The 24,904-nt window shown below is 41.4% G+C and overlaps 1 protein-coding gene across 1 annotated transcript in view; it reads left to right on the forward strand.

The window, feature by feature from the left end:
* DIPK1A (divergent protein kinase domain 1A) overlaps nt 1-24,904 on the forward strand; it is a 125,033-nt gene that overhangs the window by 95,606 nt on the left and 4,523 nt on the right. The window contains exons 3-4 of the mRNA XM_033196662.1: nt 20,437-20,544; nt 24,347-24,523. Coding sequence (XP_033052553.1) covers nt 20,437-20,544; nt 24,347-24,523 — 285 coding nt within the window. The remainder of the gene's footprint in view (nt 1-20,436; nt 20,545-24,346; nt 24,524-24,904) is intronic.

The following is a 24,904-nucleotide window of genomic DNA, read 5'->3' on the forward strand; positions in this document are numbered from 1 at the left end:
TCTACTAAAACTACAAAAATTAGCCAGGCATGATGGCATGCGCCTGTAATCCCAGCTACCCAGGAGGCTGAGGCAGGAGAATCGCTGAAACCTGGGAGGCAGAGGCTGCAGTGAGCTGACATCGCACCATTGCACTCTAGCCTGGGCAACAAAGCAAGACCCCATCTCCAAAAAAAAAAAAAGAAAATCAAAATCCAGCTATAAGAGAGACATCTGAAATATATAGAGATATTGAAAGTAAAACAATATGAAACCACTTATGCAAATGTGCAAATTCTTAGATGTTTAGAGGAAAGCAACAGATGTGTGTGTGTGTATGTGTGTATAATTCATATGTTTTATATTACAGATTATACCTTTTTTAAAAGTCTAATCAGGCTTCCTAACTTGAAATGTAATATATTTGAAATTGGTTTCTCCCGTGGTTCAGTTTTACAATATCTGCCTAAGTAATTACCTGGCCATTTCATGAATTATGGCAATATCCACACATACTTCTGGTCCTGGTCATTACTGCTTTGAAATGTGGAGTCTAAACTGATTGCCTCTCTCCCTCTGTATTAGTGCATGGACTGTTATTTTTTTAAGTGGATTGAAGAGAACCAAAGCATATAATAAAATTGCTAATTTTGAATTTTAGGTATATAAATATAAAACTGCATAATCTTAAAGTCATGCTTAGTAAACACATGCTCATCAAAGGATTACAGTATCCTGTGTATAACCTTTGAACAGATTCCCTAAAAAATCTTCAGTCAATTTCATCTTTGTGAACTAAGGAAGATTATAAAGAGACACAAAAGATCCAAAAGAGGTTCCACAAATATTATTTGCTTAAGTTTTAAGTTTTAAAGTGTGGGTTCTTTTATTCTCTTTAAAAGTTTGCAAAATCTTTCCTTTCACTTATTTTTTCTATTCTTTATAATTTAACCAGCACCAGGTATGGTGGCTCACATCTGTAATCCTAGCACTTTAGGAGGCCAAGCACCACTACACTCCAGCCTGGGCAACAGAATGAGACCCTGTATCAAAATAATAATTATTATTATTATTATTTAATATTTATTTTCAACGTAACTACTGTCGTATAGCAATAATATAAAAAGTATAATCCATTTTAGAAGAGGTATCTATCAGTCAGTTAAATATTTTTTGAACATCTACATCTAAGTTATTTTTCTAGGTGCTAGGCATACTGTGGTAAGCAAGACAGAATTCATGCCTTACGGAGCTTTTTCTTTTTTTTTTTTTTTGAGATGGAGTCTCACTGTCACCCAAACTGGAGTGCAGTGGCATGATCTCAGTTCACTGCAACCTCCGTCTCCCGGATTCAAGCAATTCTCCTGCCTCAGCCTCCCTAGTAACTGGGAGTACAGGCATCTGCCACCACACCCTGTGAATTTTTGTGTTTTTAATAGAGACAAGGTTTCACCATGTTGGCCAGGCTGGTCTCGACTCCTGACCTCAGGTGATCCACCTGCCTCAGCCTCCAAAAGTGCTGGAATTATAGGTGTGAGCCACCACATCCAGCCAAGAAGCTTACATTCTTATTGTGGAATGTGTATAATAAAAACAAAAACAAGTAAATAAATAAGGTTCTGACAAGTGCAATGAAAATATATGTAATAACTGGCCGGGTGTGGTGGCTCACACCTGTAATCCCAGCACTTTGGGAGGTCGAGGTGGGCGGATCACCTGAGGTTGGGAGTTTGAGACCAGCCTGACCAACATGGTGAAACCCTGTCTCTACTAAAAAAAATAAAAATTAGCTGGGTGGCCGGGCACGGTGGCTCAAGCTTGTAATCCCAGCACTTTGGGAGGCCGAGACGGGCGGATCACGAGGTCAGGAGATCGAGACCATCCTGGCTAACACGGTGAAACCCCGTCTCTACTAAAAATACAAAAAACTAGCCGGGCGAGGTGGCAGCGCCTGTAGTCCCAACTACTCGGGAGGCTGAGGCAGGAGAATGGCGTGAACCCGGGAGGCGGAGCTTGCAGTGAGCTGAGATCCGGCCACTGCACTCCAGCCTGGGTGACAGAGCGAGACTCCGTCTCAAAAAAAAAAAAAAAAAAAAAATTAGCTGGGTGTGGTGGTGCATGCCTGAAATCCCAGCTACTAGGGAGGCTGAGGCAGGAGAATCGCTTGAACCCAGGAGGCAGAGGTTGTGGTGAGCCGAGATCGCACTATTGCACTCCAGCCTGGGCAACACGAGCGAAACTGCGCTTCAAAAAAAAAAAAGTAATAGCAATATTTAGTAGAGAATGGCTAGGCATGCTGTCTTAACCGGAAAAGCCTCTCTGAAAAGATGGCATTTTGAATTGCACGCTGATGAGAGGAAGCAATTGTGTGAGAATGTAGGCAAAAAGCATTTAAAGAGAAAGGACAGTGAATGCAAATGCCCAAAGAGGAGAGTTTGAGGAATCTGATTGCTTTCGTATGTGGCTTATGAAAATCTGTCTTATTCCTTTAGTAACACTATGTAGCTTTTTAAATGTTGGATATTAGTGGTACAACCCCCCCCCATGAAGAACTTCTCAATTACTAGTAGCTAAACCGTATCATGTCAGCCTATTAGAAAAAATGCTAGGCTGAAGTGAAAGCCCCAGCCTCACTTTTTCTTGTGCTATACTGTGTGACTTTGAATAAGTGACTTTATTTCATTGGCTTGCTTTAACTACATTATACAGGTTCAAAGAAAAGTATCTCTGTCCTACCTGCATCACAGATTTTATGAAGATAAAGTAGAATTGAACTAATTCACCTGGTAATCTAACACTGAATGATGCTCTGACATATCTGTTGAACATAGAGAAGGTTCTCAAGTCCTTGACTTATTTCATTTGATCTGGGGCAAGTACCCCATTACTTGTCATTGCTGTAACCTAGCATTGTAATTCAAAAATTTCCTGGAAGATTGTTGTAGCTGTCCCATTGAGAGCATTGCCTCCGAGCTGAAATCATTGCTTAGGAGTTAGGGAGGACAGATTGTCAGCAAACTGTAATAAGCAGTTTACCACTGGGCACGGTGGCTCACACCTGTAATCCCAGTGCTTTGGGAGGCTGAGATGGGCAGATCACTTGAGGTCTGGAGTTTGAGGTCAGCCTGGCCAACATGGTGAAACCCCATCTCTACTAAAAATACAACAATTAGCCAGGCATGGCAGTGCGCGCCTATAATCCCAGCTAGTCAGGAAGGCAAGGCAGGAAAATCACTTGAACCTGAGAGGCAGAGGTTGCCATGAGCTGAGATTGCGCCACTGCACTCCACCCTGGGCAACAGAGTAAGACCCTGTCTCAACAACAACAAAAAAACAGTTTATATCTGTTTAACAGTCATGGTCTATATTGTGTTCCATAGCTTTCTTCTCTGCATGCCTCTGTCTTTCTCTTTCCGTTTGTGTGTGAAGGGCCCCATCCATTGTAATAGTTAAGAGTGTAAGCATTGGAGTAAAAGAACTTTAGGTTTGAGTTCCAGCTTTGCCATTTCTGAGCTATATAAGCTGGGCAAATTATTTAGGCTTTGTAAAATGGAGATTAGTAATACTTTCATATCAGGTGGTTGTAAGGATAAAATGAGTTCATGTATTGAAAGACTTAACACTGTATCTGACACATGGTAAATGTACAGTAAGTTATTATTGTTATATTCGCAAGTTCCTGTCCTTGAGTCTGACTGGGAAGATGAGACACACACACACACACACACACACACACACACACACACACATTATTTAATCAGGCGTATTAGTCAGGGTTCAGCCAGAGAAGCAAAAGTGATATAAAGAGATTTATTGCAAGGAGTTGGTTTATACAGTTGTGGGGGCTGGCTGAGCAAATCTAAAATCCATACAGAAGGCAATCAGGAAGGGCAGGCTGGAATTCTTGGGCATTGGCGGAAGCTGCTGTCTACAGACAACATTGTTTCATCAGGGAGTCCTCAGTGGTGCTCTTGAGGCCCTTCAACTGATAGAATCAGGCCCTCCCAGACTATCTAGGATACTCTCTCTTAAAGTCAACTGATTATGAATTTTAATTACATTTGCAAAATACCCTCACAGCAACACCTAGATTGTTTGTTTTGATAACTGGGGACTATGGCCTAGCCAGCCAAGTTGGCACATCAAAAGACCATCACGTCAGGCTAAAATGATTTAGTTTGTATGGTAAGTAGTTGTACTACAAAAAGGTAAAAAAAGAAGGCATCTATGAATAGAGAGATTATTTTAGACAGAATAGTGTGGAAAGGCTTCATAGAGGAGGTAGAACTTCTACAGGGCCTTCAAGGCCTGGCGCGGCGGCTCATGCCTGTAATCCCAGCACTTTGGGAGGCTGAGGCGGGTGGATCACCTGAGGTCAGGAGTTCGAGACCATCCTGGCCAACATGGTGAAAACCCATCTCTGCTAAAATTACAAGAATTAGTCACGCCTGGTGGCGCATGCCTATAATCTCAGCTGCTCGGGAAGCTGAGGCAGGAGAATCACTTGAACCCAGGAGGCAGAGGTTGCAGTGAGCTGAGATCATGCCATTCCACTCCAGCCTGGGCAACAAGAGAGAAACTCCGTCTAAAAAAAAAAAAAAACTTCTACAGGACCTTATGGAATAGAAAGGATTTGGAAAGACATGAGAGAGTTTCTTTTTCCCTCTAATTATAAATCAGGCTTACCTTAGCACTTTTATCCCAAAGAATAAGATTCTGATTAACACTAGACCAGAGAATTCCCAAAACCATGTATTAGTAGCCACTGAACCACAGCCTTGGTTGGGGCGTTTAACTGCTTATAAATTAATATATTTTTCTCTTTTGTCTTTTTATAGTAAATTCTAAAAACAAACAGAATGTTGAACAAATTATGTATTTCATATAAATTATGTACAGTGTGTATTAATCTATTAAGTATATCATTTCAACATTGGAAACCACCATAGAATATTAGTATTATTTTCCTGAGATGTTTTCTGTAACCAATGGATAATTTTTATTAAGAGATTTAGGGTAATGCTGTAAGGTGGGAACCAGAATTGAGATTAATTTTGCACACTGTACATTAGTTTGCAATTTGAATTTAAGTTTACTGTTTTCAGTTTTAGTAAAAATATGAAACTTTCCACTGTCATCATCCATTATTTAGGGCTTGACTCTAGTGAGATGGATAATAGGCTTTTAAAACTCCAAGAAGGGAAATGGAGTGGGAACGGTATACCCAGAAAAGCCTTTGTTAACTTATGAAAGTTGTAGGAAACGAGAACTGTCTAAAAATGAGAGCAACAACTAACCCTAATTAGATGTGCTTGGAAAAATCCATTTTTTTGTCAATTGTGCTTTTTTCTTTTTCCACCAAGCTAATTATATAATATGGTGGAGGAGGGGGTGCTTTTTTTGTTTTGTTTGGAGACAGGATCCCTCTCTGCCACCTAGGCTGGAGTGTAGTGGCACGATCATAGCTCACTGCAGCCTTGAATTCTTGGGCTCCGGGGATCCTCCCACTTCAGCCTCCCGAGTAGCTGAGACTACAGGCATGAGCCACCATGCCCAGCTAATTTTTAAAATTTTTATTAGAGATGGGTTATCACTGTGTTGCCCAGGCTGATCTCCAACTCCTGCCCTTAAGGGATCCTCCCACCTAGATCTCCTGAGTAGTTGGGGTTACAAGTGTGAGTCACTGTTCTTGGCTATATAGTATGTTATATCTTTTTTTTTTGAGACGGAGTCTCACTCTGGCGCCCAGACTGGAATGCAGTGGCGCAATCTCAGCTCATTGCACCCTCCACCTCCTGGATTCAAGCAATCCTCTTGTCTCAGCCTTCTGAGTAGCTGGGATTACAGGCACACACCACCACACCCAGCTAATTTTTTTGTATTTTTAGTAGAGATAGGATTTCGCCATGTTGACCTGGCTGATCTCAAACTCCTGATCTCAGGTAATCTGCCCCCTTGGCCTTCCAGAGTGCTAGGATTATAGGTGTGAGCCACTGTGCCCAGCCTTGTTGTATCATTTTTTTACATTTTCTCTGATTATAGAAATCACTAATTTATTCATTATTTCAGCAAATCCTATTTGGTGTTTACCTATAAAGACGTTTTACAGTTTGACTTTGTAGGTAAGATTCTTTTGACACAAAAAACAGATATTTTGTTTGTTGGGTTCTTTCATAAAGGGAAAAAAAGAGGCAGAGAAGAATATTCCCCTTCTATACATTTCTCAGGACCACATTGTTTAATATTGATCTCTTCTGACATATTCCTCTATGCAAGCAAATTCTAAGTTTCTACCTGGGTAATAATGAGGAATTACTCACTACATTACTCTAGCAAACCTTTGTGGCCATTATATGAGCACATCCTTTAAATGGAAGTATTAAAAAATAAAAGGGCCTCTAAGTTTTATTACAGTCTCTTTTGAAATTTGATTTCTTGGGATAATGGATTGTTGCTTAAAGCAACTAACATAAGATATACTAAATTTAAGATGTTTGGAACCATGTTTTCAATTAGATAGTGATATATAGCTAACTGTATTTCATTTAGCTTTGCCTTTGCTTAGGATCAATTATTATTTAACTTGACATGTATATTTTCTGCCATTATCTTGTGTTTTTGAGATATACTGAACCAGTCCTACTTGGAACACACTGTTTTGTTTTTGGTTTTGGTTTTTGATTTTTTGGTTTTTTTGAGATGGAGTCTCACTGTGTTGCCCATGCTGGAGTGCAGTGTCACATCTCAGCTCACGGCAACCTTCACCTCCTGGGTTCAAGAGATTCTCCTGCCTCAGCCCTCTGGAGTAGCTGGGATTATAGGCATGCGCCACCATGCCCAGCTAATTTTTTTGTATTTTTATTAGAGACGAGGTTTCACCATGTTGACCAGGCTCGTCTCAAACTCCTGACCGACCTCAAGTGATCCACCTACCTTGGCCTCTCAAAGTGCTGAGATTATAGGCGTGAGCCACCGCACCTGGCAAGAACACACTGTTTTAAAGTACAAGCTTTTTTTCTTTTAAGAAAAGTATAACCCTTTTCCTTTTATACCAACTTCTTTATGAACTTATAAAAAATTATTAAACAAGTTTATTTGAAATCTTAACACACATAAACCCTATTCTAAGGAAATCTCTATTTTATTTTGATTTTTGTGGGTTTTTTGTTTTTGTTTTTGTAGAGACGGGTCTTCCTATGTTGCCCAGCCTAGTCTTGAACTCTTAGCTTCAATTGATTCCCCCCGCCTCAGCCTCCCAAAGTGCTGGGATTGTAGGCATGAGCCACCACTGCCCGGCCAATCTTAAATCATAGTAGCATTTCCGGTGGCCTTCATGTCTTATGCTACACTCTCTTATATTTTGTGATATTTGTTGTAATCCTGGCACAGGCGGTGTCACTTTTAAGATTAGCTCATTCCTGTGAAGCAAGAAAGAGACTAAGGGTTAAAGCCAACTTAGAAAAAACAAGCCAGCAATAAAACATTTTATTTCAATTAAATATTTATTGTCTGCTTACTGGCACTGTGCTGGAGCCTGGGGATACAGAGATGAGAGGTATCCCTGCCCTGAAGATGCTTACAGACTAGTAGGGGATATGGAAAAATAAAAAGGAGGAGCACATACATGAGACTGGGAGTAGGGTTGCTAGGTAGCAAATAAAAATACAGGATGCTCAGTTACATTCAAATTTAAAATAAACTAGGACTACCTTGAGTATAATTATATCCCAAATATTGCCAATAAACAACAGTAGTTTTTCAGCATAAGTATATCCTAAGCAATATTTTGCTCGAAACCCCAATGAAGAAGGACCCAGATGACTTTCTGGAAAAGGTTACATCTGAGCTGAATTTTGATGAATGAGCATTGCAGACAGAAGGAGGCATGTGCAAAGCTACAAACATAAGAAATAATGCTACATTTCAGGCATAGCATAGCTAGAGCAGAGAAGATGAAAGGCAATTTGCAGAGGTGAAGGAAGCAGGGTCAAACTCATAACAGACCTTGTATATCATGGTAAGGAATTTGCCTTTTACCTTCAGAGCAGTAGAGAATCAGTAGAAGTTTTTAAGCAGGGAAGTGACTGATCAGATTTATGTTTAGAAAAAGTTTGCTACTTGTAGTGGAGAGGGTGGTTTAGATAGGAGACAGCACAAGCAGGGGGATCTGTTTTATGGCAGTTGTAATAATCCAGGCACAAAGTGACGAGGGTTTAAACTATGACATTGACAGTGGGAATGGAAGGGATGAAATAGCCTCAAAGGATATGAAGGAAGTAATTTGATTGCCAGCAATTGGTGACCAGTTGAGTTTGGGGAAATGGGGAAGAACTTTAGGACAACTCTCTGCTTCCCTCCTCGGTACCTAGGTGGTTGATGGCACCTTCCACTGAGGCAGGCCGTAAAGGAGGACAACCCTTGGGACAGAGGAGGGCAGGGTGTGATGGTTCAGTCTTGGATAGGCTGAGTGTGAATTGCTTTTGGGTTATCCAAATTGAGACAATAGATGTTCAGGTAGCACTTGGATAATTAATTCAGCAAAAAGGCCTAGGCTGGGATAGAACCAGGATTCCTCAGAGCTGTGGGAATGTCACTGATGATGGTATACAGAGAACACAAGGAAAATGGAACAAAACCCTGGAAAACACTAATACTTAAGATGGTGAGAAAGGAAGAGAATTCCATAAAGAACACTCATAAAGAGTTACCAGACAGGTGGTTCGCTTGAGCTCAGGAATGCAAGATCAGCCTGAGCAATAAGGCGAAACCTTGTCTCTACAAAAAATACAAAACTTAGCCGGGTGTGGTAGTGCGTGCTTATAGTCCCAGCTACTTGGGAGGCTGAGGTGGGAGGATCACCTGAGCCCAGGGAGGTTGAGGCTACAGTGAGGTGTGATAACGCCACTGCACTCCAGACTGGGTGGCAGAGTGAGACCCTGTCTCAAAAAAGATGAAAGAGAGTTGCTAGAGAAGGAGGAGGAAAACATGAAGAGAGAAGCCATAGGAAAGAGTTTTAAAACAGTGTGGTCAACCAGGACAAATGCTGAAGGAGGTTAAATAATATAAGGACTAAAATTTGTAAGTCAGAGATCATTGTTAAAACTGTTATGAGTATTGGCTGGGCGCAGCAGCTCATGCCTGTAATCCCAGCACATTGGGAGGCCAAGGTGGGTGGATCACTTGAGGCCAAGAGTTAAGAGACTAGCCTGGGCAACATGACAAAAACCCATTTCTACTAGAAATACAAAACTTAGCCATGTCTGATGGTTCTTGCCTGCAGTCCCAGCAGCTACCTGGGAGGCTGAGGCACAAGAATTGCCGGAACCCAGGAGGCAGAGGTTGCAGTGAGCTGAGATCACACCATTGCACTCCAGCCTGGGTGACAGAGTGAGACCCTGTCTCAAAAAAAAAGAAAAAGAGAATAGAAAAACTTAATATATGATTATCTAAATAGATGCACTTGACAAAATTCAGTCAATTCTCAGCAAACTAAGAATAGGAGGGAACTTTCTCAACCTGATAAAAGACATCTATGAAAAACCCACAGCCAACATCATATGTAATGGTGAAAATCTGAATATATAATCTCTGCGATTAGGATCAAAGCAAGGATATACATTCTCATTTCTCTTCACATATTACTGAATATCCTAGTCACTGTAATAAGTCAAGAAAAAAAAAAGACGTAGAGATTGGGAAGGAGAGAGGGAAGAAACAGAATCCACCTATGTTTGATGTAAGTGAGGATTAAGTACCCCCATACAACCTTATTACTAGGCTGTATGAAAGCAATTTCTGCTAGACATGTAGACATTTATTCAGTCATAAAACATTTTATTTGCAATACATTTATTTTCAAGCAGTCATGAAACATTTCATATAATGTGCCTGTAAACTTATTAAAGTTCTAACTCTGCCTTTTTCTTTCTTTTTTTTGAGATGCAGTCTTGCTCTGTTGCCCAGGCTGGAGTGCAGTGGTATGATCTCAGCCCACTCCAACCTCCTCCTCCTGGGTTCAAGTGACTCTCCTGTCTCAGCCACCCTAGTAGCTGGGACTAAGGTGCACACCAGCACACCTGGCTTTTTTTTTTTTTTGTATTTTTAGTAGAAATGGGGTTTCACCATGTTGGCCAGGCTGCTCTCGAACTCCTGACCTCAGGTGATCCATCTGCCTCGGCCTCCCAAAGTGCTGGGATTATAGGTGTGAGCCACTGTGTCTGGCCCCCAAGTCTACCCTTTTAAGTGGTCTATCAACTTGCATGAAAGATTTAGTCAAGGTAAAAGCAACGATACTTCAAAGGCAGGCTTGTGTTTCCTTACAATTAGTGTCAGGCCACTGGAAATTCTGAACCAGTAATTCTCAATATGTGGTCTCTTAGGCCAGCGTGGGCACTTAAAATTAATGCATATTTTCAGTCTAATGCAAGACCTACTGAGTCAGAAACTCTGAGATGGGTCCAGCAAACTGTATTTTAATCAACCCTCCATGCAATCTGAAGTTCTCTAAAGTTTGAGAACCTCTAACTGTAAAACTGTTAGCTCCAGGTACCTCCCTAAAGGTAAAGATTATAGCCTCAACTCGTTATTAAACCCTCTTCATAAAAAGGTATGGAATATCTCATATTTTAACCAATCCATATATCTTAGATACCTTTAATTTTACCACTTATTCACTTGTAACATTTATCATGCTATTTAACAAACCACAGGCCTGGTGCAGTGGCTCATGCCTGTAATCTCAGCACTTTGGGAGACCGAGGCAGGCAGATTGCTTAAGGCCAGGAGCTTGAGATCAGCCTTGGCAACAAATTGAGACACCATCTCTACTAAAAATAAAAAAAATTAGCCACGGTGGTGGCATGCACCTGTAATCCTAGCTACTTAGGAAGCTGAGGTGGGAGGATTGCTTGAGCCCAGGAGGTCAAGGCTACAGTGAGCTTTGATCACGCCACTGCACTTCCAGCCTGGGCAACAGAGTGAGACCCTGTCTCAAGAGAAAACCACAAATTTCACCAATAAAAGCCAGATTTCCTAATTAGCAAAAATCTCAGAAATTGACCAATCTTGATCAAAGTAAGGAGATAAGGAATATGGAAGCGCTTAGAGTAGCTGCCTCGAGCATTGGCTTCCTGATTACAGCTCTAGCCAAGCACCTGTGCATTCCTGATTTGGATATGAGAGGCATCTGGACTATAGCTTACACACATATATTAAACTGTGCTGAGGAATTTTAAAATAAATTGCAGACTCTGTTATAACCGAAGGAAAGAAAGAGTGGTGAGTGTGTGTTGGGGGGAGGGGAGAGAGAGATTTGAGCACTCTTAATGGCTGAGAGGATGAGAATGTGAACCTGAAGTGGAAGTCTAGAAAATGGTGAAGATTTAATATCGTCGATACGGGGAACGGGAGAAGGTGTTGACTAGAGGTGTGGAAGATTTTCAGGCATTGTTAAGAATCCAACTCTGAGGCCGGGCGCGGTGGCTCAAGCCTGTAATCCCAGCACTTTGGGAGGCCGAGACGGGCGGATCACGAGGTCAGGAGATCGAGACCATCCTGGCTAACACGGTGAAACCCCGTCTCTACTAAAAAAATACAAAAAACTAGCCGGGCGCGGTGGCGGGCGCCTGTAGTCCCAGCTACTCCGGAGGCTGAGGCAGGAGAATGGCGTGAACCCGGGAGGCGGAGCTTGCAGTGAGCTGAGATCCGGCCACTGCACTCCAGCCTGGGCGACAGAGCGAGACTCCGTCTCAAAAAAAAAAAAAAAAGAATCCAACTCTGCAATTTTTTTTTCTTAGGAAAAATTGGTGAGTTTGTCTGAAATACATTTTTAGAACACAAATCTTAGAAAATTACTTAAAACCTAGTAGTGAACATCTGTTCATCGTTATTGCCCCCTTGTGGTAGTTTCCATCGTTCATGAAATTATTCATTCAACGCAGTGGGTTTCGGCAAATAAAACTAAAGAGTGCCATCTCCTGGTTTGATGAGGTATGTGCAAGCAAGAGAGACATTTAGGAGAATCAACCGCGTAAAGAAAAATCTTAGGACAGGAAAACCTTTGATGTTTTCGCTGATTATCCTATGGTAAAGTGGAACGTTCTCTATAATTTCTGTGTCTTTTTATTTAGAATATCGTTTACTGACAGTAATTACAGTTTGTGTGTGTGGCTGTGCCTGAAAAACAACAAAACAAAATGAAACAGTACGTGGCCAACCATCCTTTCTATACGAGCATGTGGGAAATTTGCTTTTGGTTTGTGATGGAAGCCACAAATGGAAGAGCCTGCTCATTGTAACTACCTCTTTGATGAATGGTTAGCCTGAGGTTTTTGCTCAGAACTAGAATTTCACTCTTGTAGCTGAATGCCAGACTAGTTTTTACTGCTTCCCAATACGTTTACTAATGAGCTACCTTGTTTGTGCTATTTTAAAATATATATATATTAAATATTATAGAAAAGTATGCACTTTAATCCTCAATGAGATTTTAAAGCCAAAACCACTATTTATGTTGGTTATCTAATAAACATTTACTGAACACTTAAATACCAAACTGTGCTGTGTGCTAGAGAGGAGGAGAGGTTTGAAGATGAATGTAACCAAGTATCTGCCTTCAAATCATCCAACTTTCCACAAGGGAAGATAACATGGACACAAATAATGTTAGATTTGAGAATATACAGAAAGAAGGAAGGAAGAAAATAGGCTCAGGAAGGAAATATAAACTCCCAAGATGATTTATTGAAAGATAGTTGTTATGGAAAGAGTCATGTTTAAATCCTGACATTGAACAGAGTTAAGATAAAGTGTTTCTTAGGATTCAGGAGCCCAAGATCAGAACAGTGGAAGGGTATCGCTCTTTAAGTCCAATCCCATGAATTGTTCATGATAGAGTGCCCTACTTCTGGATAAAAACCCAGCATACACTTCATTCATTCATCCATTTGTCAAGTGCTTTTTTATCTATTTGATTATGTGTCAGGCATTGTGCAAAGTCCTCAGGAAACAAAGATGAAAGTCTTAGCCCTGTTGTGAGTTGCTTGTGTGGAGGGAATGACCAGAGACACCTTTAGTGGGTGCACTCGGGGGGAGCATCTGACACAGTCGGTACTAAACCTGCTCTGCATGGTCCTCTCCAGCATAAATAATCCTGGTTCTGTTACCTTAGTGGTTAAAAGAACAGGCTCTGGAGACAGACTATCTGGGCTCAGGTTCCAACTCTGCCATTAACCTACTCTCTGTAAAATTCTTACCCTCTTCTTAACCTCTCTTGCCTCAGTTTCTTTATCAATAAAATGGAAATAATGGTAATACCTATTCCATAGGGAGATTGTGAGAATTTAAGATATATATATACATGCAAATGTCATAGAACTGTATTGGCATATAAAAAACAATATGGCAGCCAGGCGCAGTGGCTCACTCCTGTAATCCCAGCACTTCGGGAGGCTGAGGCAGGCAGATCGTCTGAGGTTAGGAGTTCCAGACCAGCCTAGCTAACATGGTGAAACCTCATCTCTACTAAAAATAGAAAAATTAGCTGGGTGTGATGGCAGGTTCCTATAATCCAGCTACTCGGGAGGCTGAGGCAGGAGAATTGCTTGAACCGGGCAGGCGGAGGTTGCAGTCAGCTGAGACCGCGCCATTGCACTGCAGCCTGGGCGACAAAAGCGAAACTTCATCTCAGAAAAAAAAAAAAAAAAGCAATATGGCAAATGCTGTGTATCTACCACCTTCTTAAGAAATCTTAACCTTTTGCCATATTTGCTGCATTTTAAAAAATAAGTAAAACATTACAAGTATAGTTGAAGCTGCCTTATCCTGCCTGATATTCTCCTTCCTCCCACTTCACAGGAAGCACCATCTTGAATATGGTATGAGTTTTTGCCATGATGTTTTTCTTTCACTACATGTGGCAGGGGTACATAAATACTATGTTTATGTTTGCATGTATCTAAACTTTAATAAATGGTACTAAACTGCTCACGTCATTCTGAAATTGTTTCCATTTCACATTATGTTGATATGTCTAGGCCTAATTCTTTCATTTTTAATGACTGCATAGTATTTCGTGCTATGAATATACCACAATTTATTCAACCATTCTCCTGTTGAGGGGCATTAACGTTCTTACCCATTTTCCACTCTCATAAACTGCATCTGGATGGCAAATCTCCCAGTACTGCATCTGGATGGCATGCTGCAGTCCTTCCAAGACTGTACCCTGGCCTGCATCTTGTCTTGTCTTGTCTGGTCTGTTCTGTTCTGTTCTTTTGTTTTTTTCTTCTCTTTTTCTTTTTCCTTCCTTAAAACTAATCTCTCAAGGCCGGGCACAGTGGCTCACGCCTGTAATCCCAGCACTTTGGGAGGCTGAGGCGGGTGGATCACCTGAGGTTGAAAGTTCGAGCCTAGCCTGACCAACATGGAGAAACCCCGTCTCTACTAAAAATACAAAATTAGCTGGGCGTGGTGGTGGACACCTGTATCCCAGCTACTTGGGAGGCGAATGCAGGAGAATCGCTTGATCCCAGGAGACGGAGGTTGCAGTGAGCCGAGATCACGCCATTGCACTCTAGCCTGGGCAACAAGAGCAAAACTCTATCTCAAAAAATAATAATGATAATAATAAATAATAAATAAATAAACTAATCTCTCATAGAGTTATTGGCCTGCTTTCTTTGGAGGGAAACATTTTTGAGTATTGATTCAATGTTTTATATGTATTAATCTAATTCAGCTTTTCTATTTGTTCCTGCATGACTTTCTATTATGTATATTTTTCTAGAAAAATTGTTTATTTCAAATGTATTACCATAAGTTGTTTCTATTTTTTTGCCATCACTACTCTTTTCTTTCCTAATAATATTTATTTGTTTCTCCTCTTTTTCTCATAATCAGTCTTGCTAAAGGTGTATCTTTTTTGTTAAAGTTTTCAAAGAACTACCTTTATTTATTTATTTATTTATTTATTTAGAGATAGGGTCTCACTCTGTTACTCAGGCTGGAGTGCAGTGGCACAGTCACATTTCACTGCAGCCTTGACCTCCAGGGCTCAAGCCATCCTCCCACCTCAGGCTCCCGAGTAGTTAGGACTACAGGTGTGCACCCACACCTGGCTAATTTTTGTATGTTTTGTAGAGACAAGGTTTTGCCATGTTGCCCAGTCTGGTCTCGATCTCCCGAACTCAGTGATTCATCCTCCTCAGCTTCCCAAAGTGCTGGGATTATAGGCATGAGCCACCACACCTGGCCTGATTTTTTTTCCATTTATTTCTTCATTTATTATTTCTTTTCTCCTACTTCTTTTGGGAGTTTATTTTCATTATTGTTGGGCTTTCTTTTTTATTTTTTTCTTTGAGACAGAGTCTCACTTTGTTGCTCAGGCTGGAATCTCACTTTGTTGCCCTGAGTGGCATGATCATGGGAGCCTCAACCTCATGGGTTCAAGGGATCCTCCTTCCTCAGCCTCCTGAGTAGCTGGAAATATAGGCACACACCACCATGCCTGGCTAATTTAAAAAAAAATTTTTTTTTAGAGATGAGGTCTCACTGTGTTCCCTAGGCTGGTCTTGAACTTCTGGCCTCAAGCAATCCTCCTGCCTTGATCTCCCATAGTGCTGGGATTATAGTTGTAAGCCACTGAGCCGGTCTGCTGGATTTATTTTTTTGGTTGGTTATTTTTTTAAGTCTCTTTAGTTGAGCGATTATTTATATTCGATATCTTGGTTTTTTCATCATTGCGTTTAAATTTGGAAATTACTATAATTTTCACTCTAAGAACTGCTTTGGCTGCCTCCCACAAGTTTTGATATGTATACCTATATTGTTGTTCACTTCTAAATATTTCTGTGTTTCCATGGTAATTTCTACTTTAACTCACAAATTATTTAGGAATGTGCTTTTTAGTTTCCAAACAGATGTTTGTGTTTTTTTTGTTTTACTTTTTACTTTTTAAAAAAAATTGTAGAGTTTTTCAGTCGTTTCTTTTTGTCTGTTTTCTTTCACAATGGGCCATGTTTGAGCTATGGGACTTCAACTTGACTTTTATTGTTCCACTTATTTTTTTTTTATTTATGGTCAGAGAATGTGGTCTATATTATATAACTTCCTTGGAAACCCTAAACCATACCTACAGGAGCTTTCACTCAAGCTCCTCCTAATGAGGCCTCAGAATTCCCATCACCTTTGCCTCAAGGAAGAAACATACCAATGAAATTGCTGGCCATCTGCTACCAAGCACATATGCCTAACAGATGGTCCTGCATTTTCTAAAATATCCCCAGAGGGTGACCAGATGGAAGAAAGACATTGGGCCTCTCCCAAGTGACCTCCCAAACTTGAGTTTAAGAACTAGATTGCTCACTTTGGGAGGCCGAGGCAGGCGGATCACAAGATCAGGAGATTGAGACCATCCTGGCTAACACGGTGAAACCCCGTCTGTACTAAAAATACAAAAAATTAGCTGGGCGTGGTGGCGGGTGCCTGTAGTCCCAGCTACTTGGGAGGTTGAGGCAGGGGAATGGCGTGAACCCGGGAGACGGAGCTTGCAGTGAGCTGAGATCGCACCACTGCACTCCAGCCTGGGCGACAGAGTGAGACTCCATCTCAAAAAAAAAAAAAAAAAAAAAAAGAACTAGATTGCTTTGCTCCTCTCCCGAAGATGAAACTTAATATTCTTAGCTACAGATAGATCTGCAAGAGAAACCAGGTCATAGCCAAGGGCTTGCCCAGGAACTTCTCCACTACTAGTAGCTGAAGGGCAACAGCGCCTCGGTGTTCACATTTAACTCTGCACATGGGCAGGGCTCTTTATCTCCCTTATCCTCAAAGCAAACTGTAAGGTGTTGGTAGGAGGGTACAGGAGGCAGGCCTGAGGAGCCTGTGCCATTCTGAGCAATATACGGTAGTCATTAAGAGAGTGGGCTCGGAGCCAAACTGACTGGGTTGGAATCCTGGCTTTATTATTTTGTAGTTGTGAACAAGTTACTTAACAGTTATTTCTGTTTCTGTTTTCTTATCTTTTAATGGATAATAGGTTCCACCTCCCAGGGTTGTTGTCATGGTAATAAACATATAGTGCTAGGAACAATGCCTGACACATAAGAAACATCTACTAACTATCAGGTATTATATTAACAGTTTTTATTGGCAGACACAGTGGCTTACGCCTATAAATCTAGCAGTTTGGGAGGCTGAGGTGGGAAGCTTACATGAGCCCAGGAATTTGAAACCAGCCTGGGCAACAAAGTGAAACCCCATCTCTACAAAAAATTAAAAAATTAACCAGGCATAGTGGCACATTCTTGTAGTCCCAGCTACTCAGGAGACTGAGGCAAGAGGATCACTTGAGCCTGAGAGGTCGAAGCTGTGGTGAGCCATGATCGCACCATTGCACTCCAGTCTGGGCAACAGACTCTGTCTCAAAAAAAAAAAAAAAAAATCCGTTTTTATTAATTCAATTACCTGAGCTGTTTTCATTCCAATCCATTTCAACTGGCTTTCATATTCCATTTCTCCATTCATCTCTTTGTTAGCTGAAATTCCTTCTCTAATCATTTCTTCAAGAGATGCTCATGGAAATTATATTTTCTGAACCTTACGTGTTCAAAAACATTTGGTGCCTACTAAAAGAAAGTTCAGCTATATAAAATAATAATAGCTATGACTGAGCACTTATGAAAGTCACAGGTGATCTATACTTAGACTATTTAATCCTCATAATGATGCTGTAAATTAAGACCTATTAACATCCCCTTCACAGATGAGACTATTAGGACACAGGCGAGTCTCACTTCCTTTCCCAAAGCCTCTGCTGCCATTGCATCCTGTTGTCTACTGTTGAATGTGGCTATGGAGAAATCTGGGGCCAATCTGATTTGTTTCCCCTTTAAGATGCCTTGATCTTTTTACCTGGATGCTCAAAGGATAACTTATTTTTGAAGTTCAGTGAACCTCAGTGGGATATGTCACAGGGGTCATTCATGTCAGTTTTTCTTGGGACATTCATTGTATGTCCTTTCAATCTGTAGATAAAAGTGTTTTAATTTCTGTGACGTTTCCTTGAATTCTACTTTGAGTATTTTTTCTTTTCCACTTGTTCCCATTCTCCTTCATATGGACATGGTGGATATACTTTGTCTTTTATGTCTATAAATTTATCTTAAATTCGTTTTATTTATTTTTAAATTTCCATGTCATTTTGCTTGCATTTTTCAACCTTGTCCTCCAGAGCTTTTTGTTGTTGTTTTTGTTTTTTTTAAGACAGGGTCTCCCTCTGTCACCCAGGCTGGAGTGCAATGGCGCAATCTTGGCTCTCTGCAACCTCTGCCTCCCAGGCTCAAGTAATCCTCCTACTTCAGCCTCCCAAGTAGCTAGTACTACATGTGTGTGCCCCCACACCCAGCTAATTATTTTGTATTATTTGTAGAGATGGGGTCTTGCTATGTTGCCCAGGCTGCTCTCAAACTCCTGAGCTCAAGCGATCTACCTGCCCAGCCTCCCAAAGTGCTGTTATTACAAGCATGAGCAACAACGCCTGGCCTAGTCCTCCTAAATCTTACTTTTATCCCTGTCTGTCTTTCCCCTCATTTATAATGTGGCTTTTATTTCTAGGATGTTTTATTTTCCTTCCTGTCTGAGTTCTGTTAGCTTATTTTAAACTTCCTTCTATTGCCTCATTTCTTCTGCTTTGAAGTCTTATTTTAAAATGGTTCAGTAAGTCCTTTAAATTCATAACAATATGTTTGGTTTGTTTCATAGCAACATTCTTCTAGAATTTTTTTTTTTTTTTTTGAGATGGAGATTCACTCTTCTTGCCTAGGCTGGAGTGCAGTGATGTGATCTTGGCTCACTGCAACCTCTGCCTCCCGGGTTCAAGTGACTCTCCCACCTCAGCCTCCTGAATACCTGGGATTACAGGCATGCGCCACCACGCCCAGCTAATTTTGTATTTTTAGTATAGGCGGGGTTTCTCCATGTTGGTCAGGCTCGTTTCGAACTCCTGACCTCAGGTGATCCACCCGCCTCGGCCTCCCAAAATTCTGGGATTACAGGCGTGTGAGCCACTGCGCCCTGCCTAGAAAATCTTTTTTATCTGACATTTGCTTTTCCTATTCCATTCTTCCTAATTCTTGTAGATTTGCTATATAGATCTTTTGCTTGTTTGGTTTTGATTATTACTCATTACTGAGTGAAATGAGGTCTCCATCAGCCAGCCATGTGCAGGAAGCAACTGGGCAGTAAACTGAGCTGGTAGTGAAGCTGCTTGTGGCCCTGTCTCCCAGCCATAGTTCATCAACAGACTGCCTCTAGCAAAGAGAACATTTCTGAGGATTTTATCATTCAGGCCTGCCTTATCTTACTATTTCATGGTGCCAAATAGAGTTCTGGGAAGTTCCCACAGCTTGTGCCCCTTAAACCTTTGGTGCAAACAGGGTAGTGGTTCTGCTCCGCAGATGTACCACATCCTTGGTGCTCTGCCAACTTTGTCTGAGAGTGGGGCCCACAGCAGGTGTTTAATCTCAGCATACTTCTAGACTCTGGTGTAGTCTTCACTGAATTTGGCAGGTCATCCTCATTTATTGTACCTAGGGTTTCATTGGTACCTTATTTTTTCAGAGTGGATGGTTTTTTTTTTCCCTTTCTTGTTTTTGGGTGATCTCAAGGATGATAACATGACAGGGGTAACTTTATTTTGTTATTCTAAGCTTTATTTATTTTAAAACCAGAACCTTTTTTTTTTTTTTTTTTGAGACAGGGTCTCACTCTCTCACCCAAACTGGAGTGTAGTGGCATGATCTCGGCTCACCACAACCTCTGCCTCCCAGGCTCAAGTGATTCTTCTGCCTCAGCCTCCCGAGTAGCTGGGATTACAGGTGCCCGCCATTACCTGGCTAATTTTTGTATTTTAGTAGAGACAGGGTTTCACCATGTTAGCCAGGCTGGTCTTGAACTCCTGACCTCAAATGATCCACCAGCCTCGGCCTCCCAAAGTGCTGGGATTACAAGCGTGAGCCTAAAACTGGAACCATTTTTTTTTTTTTTTTTTTTTGAGACGGAGTCTCGCTCTGTCGCCCAGGCTGGAGTGCAGTGGTGCAATCTCGGCTCACTGCAAGCTCCAACTCCCGGGTAACCAGAACCATTTTTAAAAATAGAGTGCCTCTATTCTTGGAAGGAGTAGGTAACATACCACCTTAGACCACGTCATGTAACATACCACCTTAGACCACGTCAAGTGGGTAAAATAGTTTCAAAGTTCTACACACACCCCAACAGCAAAAAGCTTTCTCATAATCATATAGGTATAAATAACAGGTTAGATCAAATCCAGGTCTGTCGAAGTCCAAAGCCTCAGTTCTTTTTGTCATAGAACTTTCTCATAAAGGACATAGATAGCTCTTTATGCTTCTTCTTATGAATATTTTTCTATTAACTGCTTTTTTCTTTCCTGGTGTTTAGTGTGACAAGTACAAGACTGGAGTTATTGATGGGCCTGCATGTAACAGCCTTTGTGTTACAGAAACTCTTTACTTTGGAAAATGCTTATCCACCAAGCCCAACAATCAGGTATGGACATTATGAGTAAACATTCCAGAATTATAGTGTACTCTAATTTTATCAGAAATTAAAGGCATTATTAAAAGAATTCTTGAACCAAATCTTTGAGACATTATATGTATTTCAATTTTGTATGCTTTAATTAATTCATTCAACAGACATTTATTTTATTTTAATTTTTTGAGACAGAATCTGTTGTCCAGGCTGGAGTACAGTGGTGAGATCTCTACTCACTGCAAACTCCACTTCCCAGGCTCAAGTGAGCCTCCCACCTCAGCCTCCCACCTCAGCCTCCCATGTAGCTGGGACTACTATAGGCTCACGCAACCACACTTGGCTAATTTTTTGTATTTTTGTAGAAACAGAGTCCTGCCATGTTGCCCAGGCTGGTCTCGAACTCCTGAGCTCAAGCAATCCACCCACCTTGGCTTCCCAAAGTGCTGGGATTATAGGTGTGAGCCACCACACCTGGCCAGTCAACAGATATGTGTTAATCTATTCCCAGTATATTCCAGACACTGTTTTGTTTTGTTTTTGTTTTTCTGTCAGCACTTTGATCTTAGACAGATGCTGTTTTAGTTACCAGGAATGCAATGGTGATTAAGGCAACCTGGTGCAATGGCTCACACATGTAATCCCAACACTTTGGGAGGCTGAGATGGGAGGACCACTTGAGCCCAGGAGTTTGAGACCAGCCTGGGCAATGTAGGGAGACCCTGTCTCTCCAAAATTAAAAAAAAATTTTTAAAAGCCAGGTATGGTGGTACACACCCGTAGTTCTAGCTACTCAGGAGGCTGGGGTGGGAAGATTACTTGAGCCCAGGAGGTTGAGGCTGCAGTGAGCTATGGTCCCACCACTGCGCCCCAGCCTGGGTGACAGAGTGAGACCCTGTCTCCAAAAATAAAAAAAATACAGACAGCCGGGCCCAGTGGCACACGCCTGTAATCCTAGCACTTCGGGAGGCCAAGGTGGGTGGATTGCTTTAGTCCAGGAGTTTGAGGCCTACCTGAGCAACATAGCAAAACCCTGTCTCTACAAAAAATACAAAAATTAGCTGGGTGGCCAGGCACGGTGGCACACACCTGTAATCCCAGCACTTTGGGAGGCTGAGGTGGTAGGTCACTTGAGGCCAGGAGTTCGAGACCAACCTGAGCAACATAGCAAAACCCCATCTCTACTAAAAACACAAAAAATTAGCCGGGTATGGTGGCGCATGCCTGTAATCCCAACTACTCCAGAGGCTGAGGCACAAGAATCGCTTGAACCTGGAAGGTGGAGGCTCCAGTGAGCCAAGATCTCACACCATTGCACTCCAGCCTGGACAACAGAGCGAGACTCTGTCTCAAAAAATATATGTATTAGCTGGGTGTGGTGGCACACACCTATGGTCCCAGCTACTCAGGAGGCTGAGGTGGGGTGATCACTTGAGCCCAGGAGGTCAAGGCTGCAATGAGCCCCGTTCATGTCACTGCACTCCAGCCTGGGTGACAGAGTAAGACCCTGTCTCAAAAAAAAAAAAAAAAAAAACAACAACAAGATTGCTCCCTTATAGACCTTACATGATCCCAGAAGGACAGGAGGCACAGTTGATAAATAAATAAATAAACAAAATAATTATAGACTATGGTGTGTTCTATGGGAGATACAGAGGGCAAATAGAGAATGCAGTGTCAGGGATGGTGAGAAGTGCTTTAGAGGATGTGATCAGAGAAGACCTTTCTGAAATAATATCTGAACTTATATCTTAATAAAGAATTCATAGGCATGGGCAAAGGACAGGATGAACTAAATCACAAAAGAACTGCAAACAGCTGATGAACATAATGAAAAAAAATTCTACCTTTTCATCAGAGAAATAAGAATAAAACAATAGAATATCTAATTGGGGTAGAAGAAAATACAACAAAACATCCAGAGCACTGGAAAATTGCATTTTAATGTTCATCTTATGATTACTAAATTTTCCTGTATAAATATGCATTATTCTTATAGAAATTTAAAATAATTTTTAAGTTGACAATATTAATCACGTTAAAGACAACTTCTAAAACAAAGTCCAACATTTGAGTGTCTCCTGCATGCCAGGCACTGTTTGAGGCACTGAGACAGATAAAGCCTCTAACCTCGTGTTCTAATGTGAGATGAGACAGATAGTAATAAACTGATAAATAAATAAATATGATAATTTTAGACAGTACAAAAGGCTATGAGGATAATGAAACAGGATTAGAGGTGACCCGGAGGTGGAAGAGGATCTATTCTGGACATGGGGTCAGGGAAGGCTTTCTAAATGCAATGTGCGATCTGAGACTTGAATGATGTAAAGGAGCCAGCCACGTGAAGATCTGGGAGAGCACATTCCAGGCAGAGCCAGCAAGTGAAGCAGGTCAGGAAGCCAAAACAAGCATGATAGCTTTAACCTATCACAGAAAGACCAGTGTAGCTGGGACTTTGAGAAACGGAGTACATGGTACAAGATCAGGTTGGAGACATAGGCGAGGCCAGCTCAAATGGAGCCCAACCGGTCATGCAAAGGACTTTGGACTTTAATTGAAATGGGAATTTATTAGAGGGTTTGGAGCAAGGCAGTGAAATAATGTTTTGTTTGGATTAATATTAATAATATGATCTTATTTTTTTTTTTATGTAGAAGAGGGGCAACCTATTCTAGTGGTAAAGACCTCAGCTCTTTTCAGCATGTTACTTCACCTGTCTCTGCTTCAGTTTCCCCATCAGTGAAATAAGTATAATGATAGTACCTACCACCTAAGGTTGGTACGAGGATTAAAATAATAGCAAATCAGTAAAAGCCGGGTGTGGTGGCTCATGCCTATAATCCCAGCAACTTGGGAGGCTGAGGCGGGTGAGTCACTTGAAGCTAGCAGTTCAGGACCAGTCTGGGCAATACAGCAAGACCCCATCTCTACAAAAAAAAAATTTTAATTAGCCAGGTTTGGTGGGACATGCCCATAGTCCTAGCTACTTGGGAGACTGAGGCAGGAAGATTCCTTGAGCTCAGGAGTTTGAGGCTGCAATGAGCTATGATTATGCCACTGAGCTCCAGCCTGGGTGACAAAGCAAGACCCGGTCTCTAAAATAAATTAGTAGACCATAGGACATAGTTAACACTATATAATATTAGTTTGATAAATAACTAGATACTTAAATAGTAGTTAATTTGGGAGAAGTGGGATTATGGAAGTAGAATGTTTGGGAGCTTTGCTTTTGCCTTACATCCTTCTCATTGGACTTTTTGAAAAATGTATTTAGGGCCGGGCGCGGTGGCTCAAGCCTGTAATCCCAGCACTTTGGGAGGCCGAGACGGGCGGATCACGAGGTCAGGAGATCGAGACCATCCTGGCTAACACGGTGAAACCCCGTCTCTACTAAAAAAAAATACAAAAAATTAGCCGGGCGAGATGGCGGGCGCCTGTAGTCCCAGCTACTCGGGAGGCTGAGGCGAGAGAATGGCGTAAACCCGGGAGGCGGAGCTTGCAGTGAGCTGAGATCCGGCCACTGCACTCCAGCCTGGGCGACAGAGCGAGACTCCGTCTCAAAAAAAAAAAAAAAAAAAAAAAAAAAAATGTATTTAGGCATGTATTACTCTTGTAATTTAAAAAAATTAGTTTAAGGAAAAAATCTTGAGTATGATTTCAAGTTTGCAGTTCAAAAATAAAGTCACACTTCAACCTCAATGTTTGATGCTTGTTTTGTTTTGTTTAGAGGAAGAGGACCCTAAAAATATAGTGGTATATTTCTTAGAGTTTTCTACTCAGTATAATACATAACTTGCCACTCTTTTTTACATAGATGTATTTAGGGATTTGGGATAATCTACCAGGTGTTGTGAAATGTCAAATGGAACAAGCGCTTCGTCTTGATTTTGGAACTGAATTGGAACCAAGAAAAGAAATAGTACTATTTGATAAGCCAACTAGAGGAACTACTGTACAGAAATTTAAAGAAATGGTCTATAGTCTCTTTAAGGTAAGTATATCCATTCACATGTTGCTAGTGTGAAGTGGGACTCTTCAGAGGAATTGGCAGGACCTCATCCTAAGCTATTAAAGTTTTGATATTCTTTGACCTCTATCAGGTACTCCATCCTGAGGAAATAATTATAAGAGGCCGGGCATGGTGGCTCACGCCAGTTATCCCAACACTTTGGGAGGCCATGGCAAGAGGATCACTTGAGCCCAGGAGTTCAAGTCCAGCCTGGGCAACATAGTAAGACCTCAGCTATATATATGTATATATATATATAAGCCAGGAATGGTGGCATGTGCCTGTAGTCCTAACTACTTTGAGAGGCTGAGGTGCGAGGATTGCTTGAGCCTGGGAGGTCAAGGTTGCAGTGAGCCAAGATCT

Source organism: Trachypithecus francoisi, unplaced genomic scaffold (genome assembly GCF_009764315.1).
Source record: "Trachypithecus francoisi isolate TF-2019V2 unplaced genomic scaffold, Tfra_2.0 Lachesis_group5, whole genome shotgun sequence".
Lineage (NCBI taxonomy): Eukaryota > Metazoa > Chordata > Mammalia > Primates > Cercopithecidae > Trachypithecus > Trachypithecus francoisi.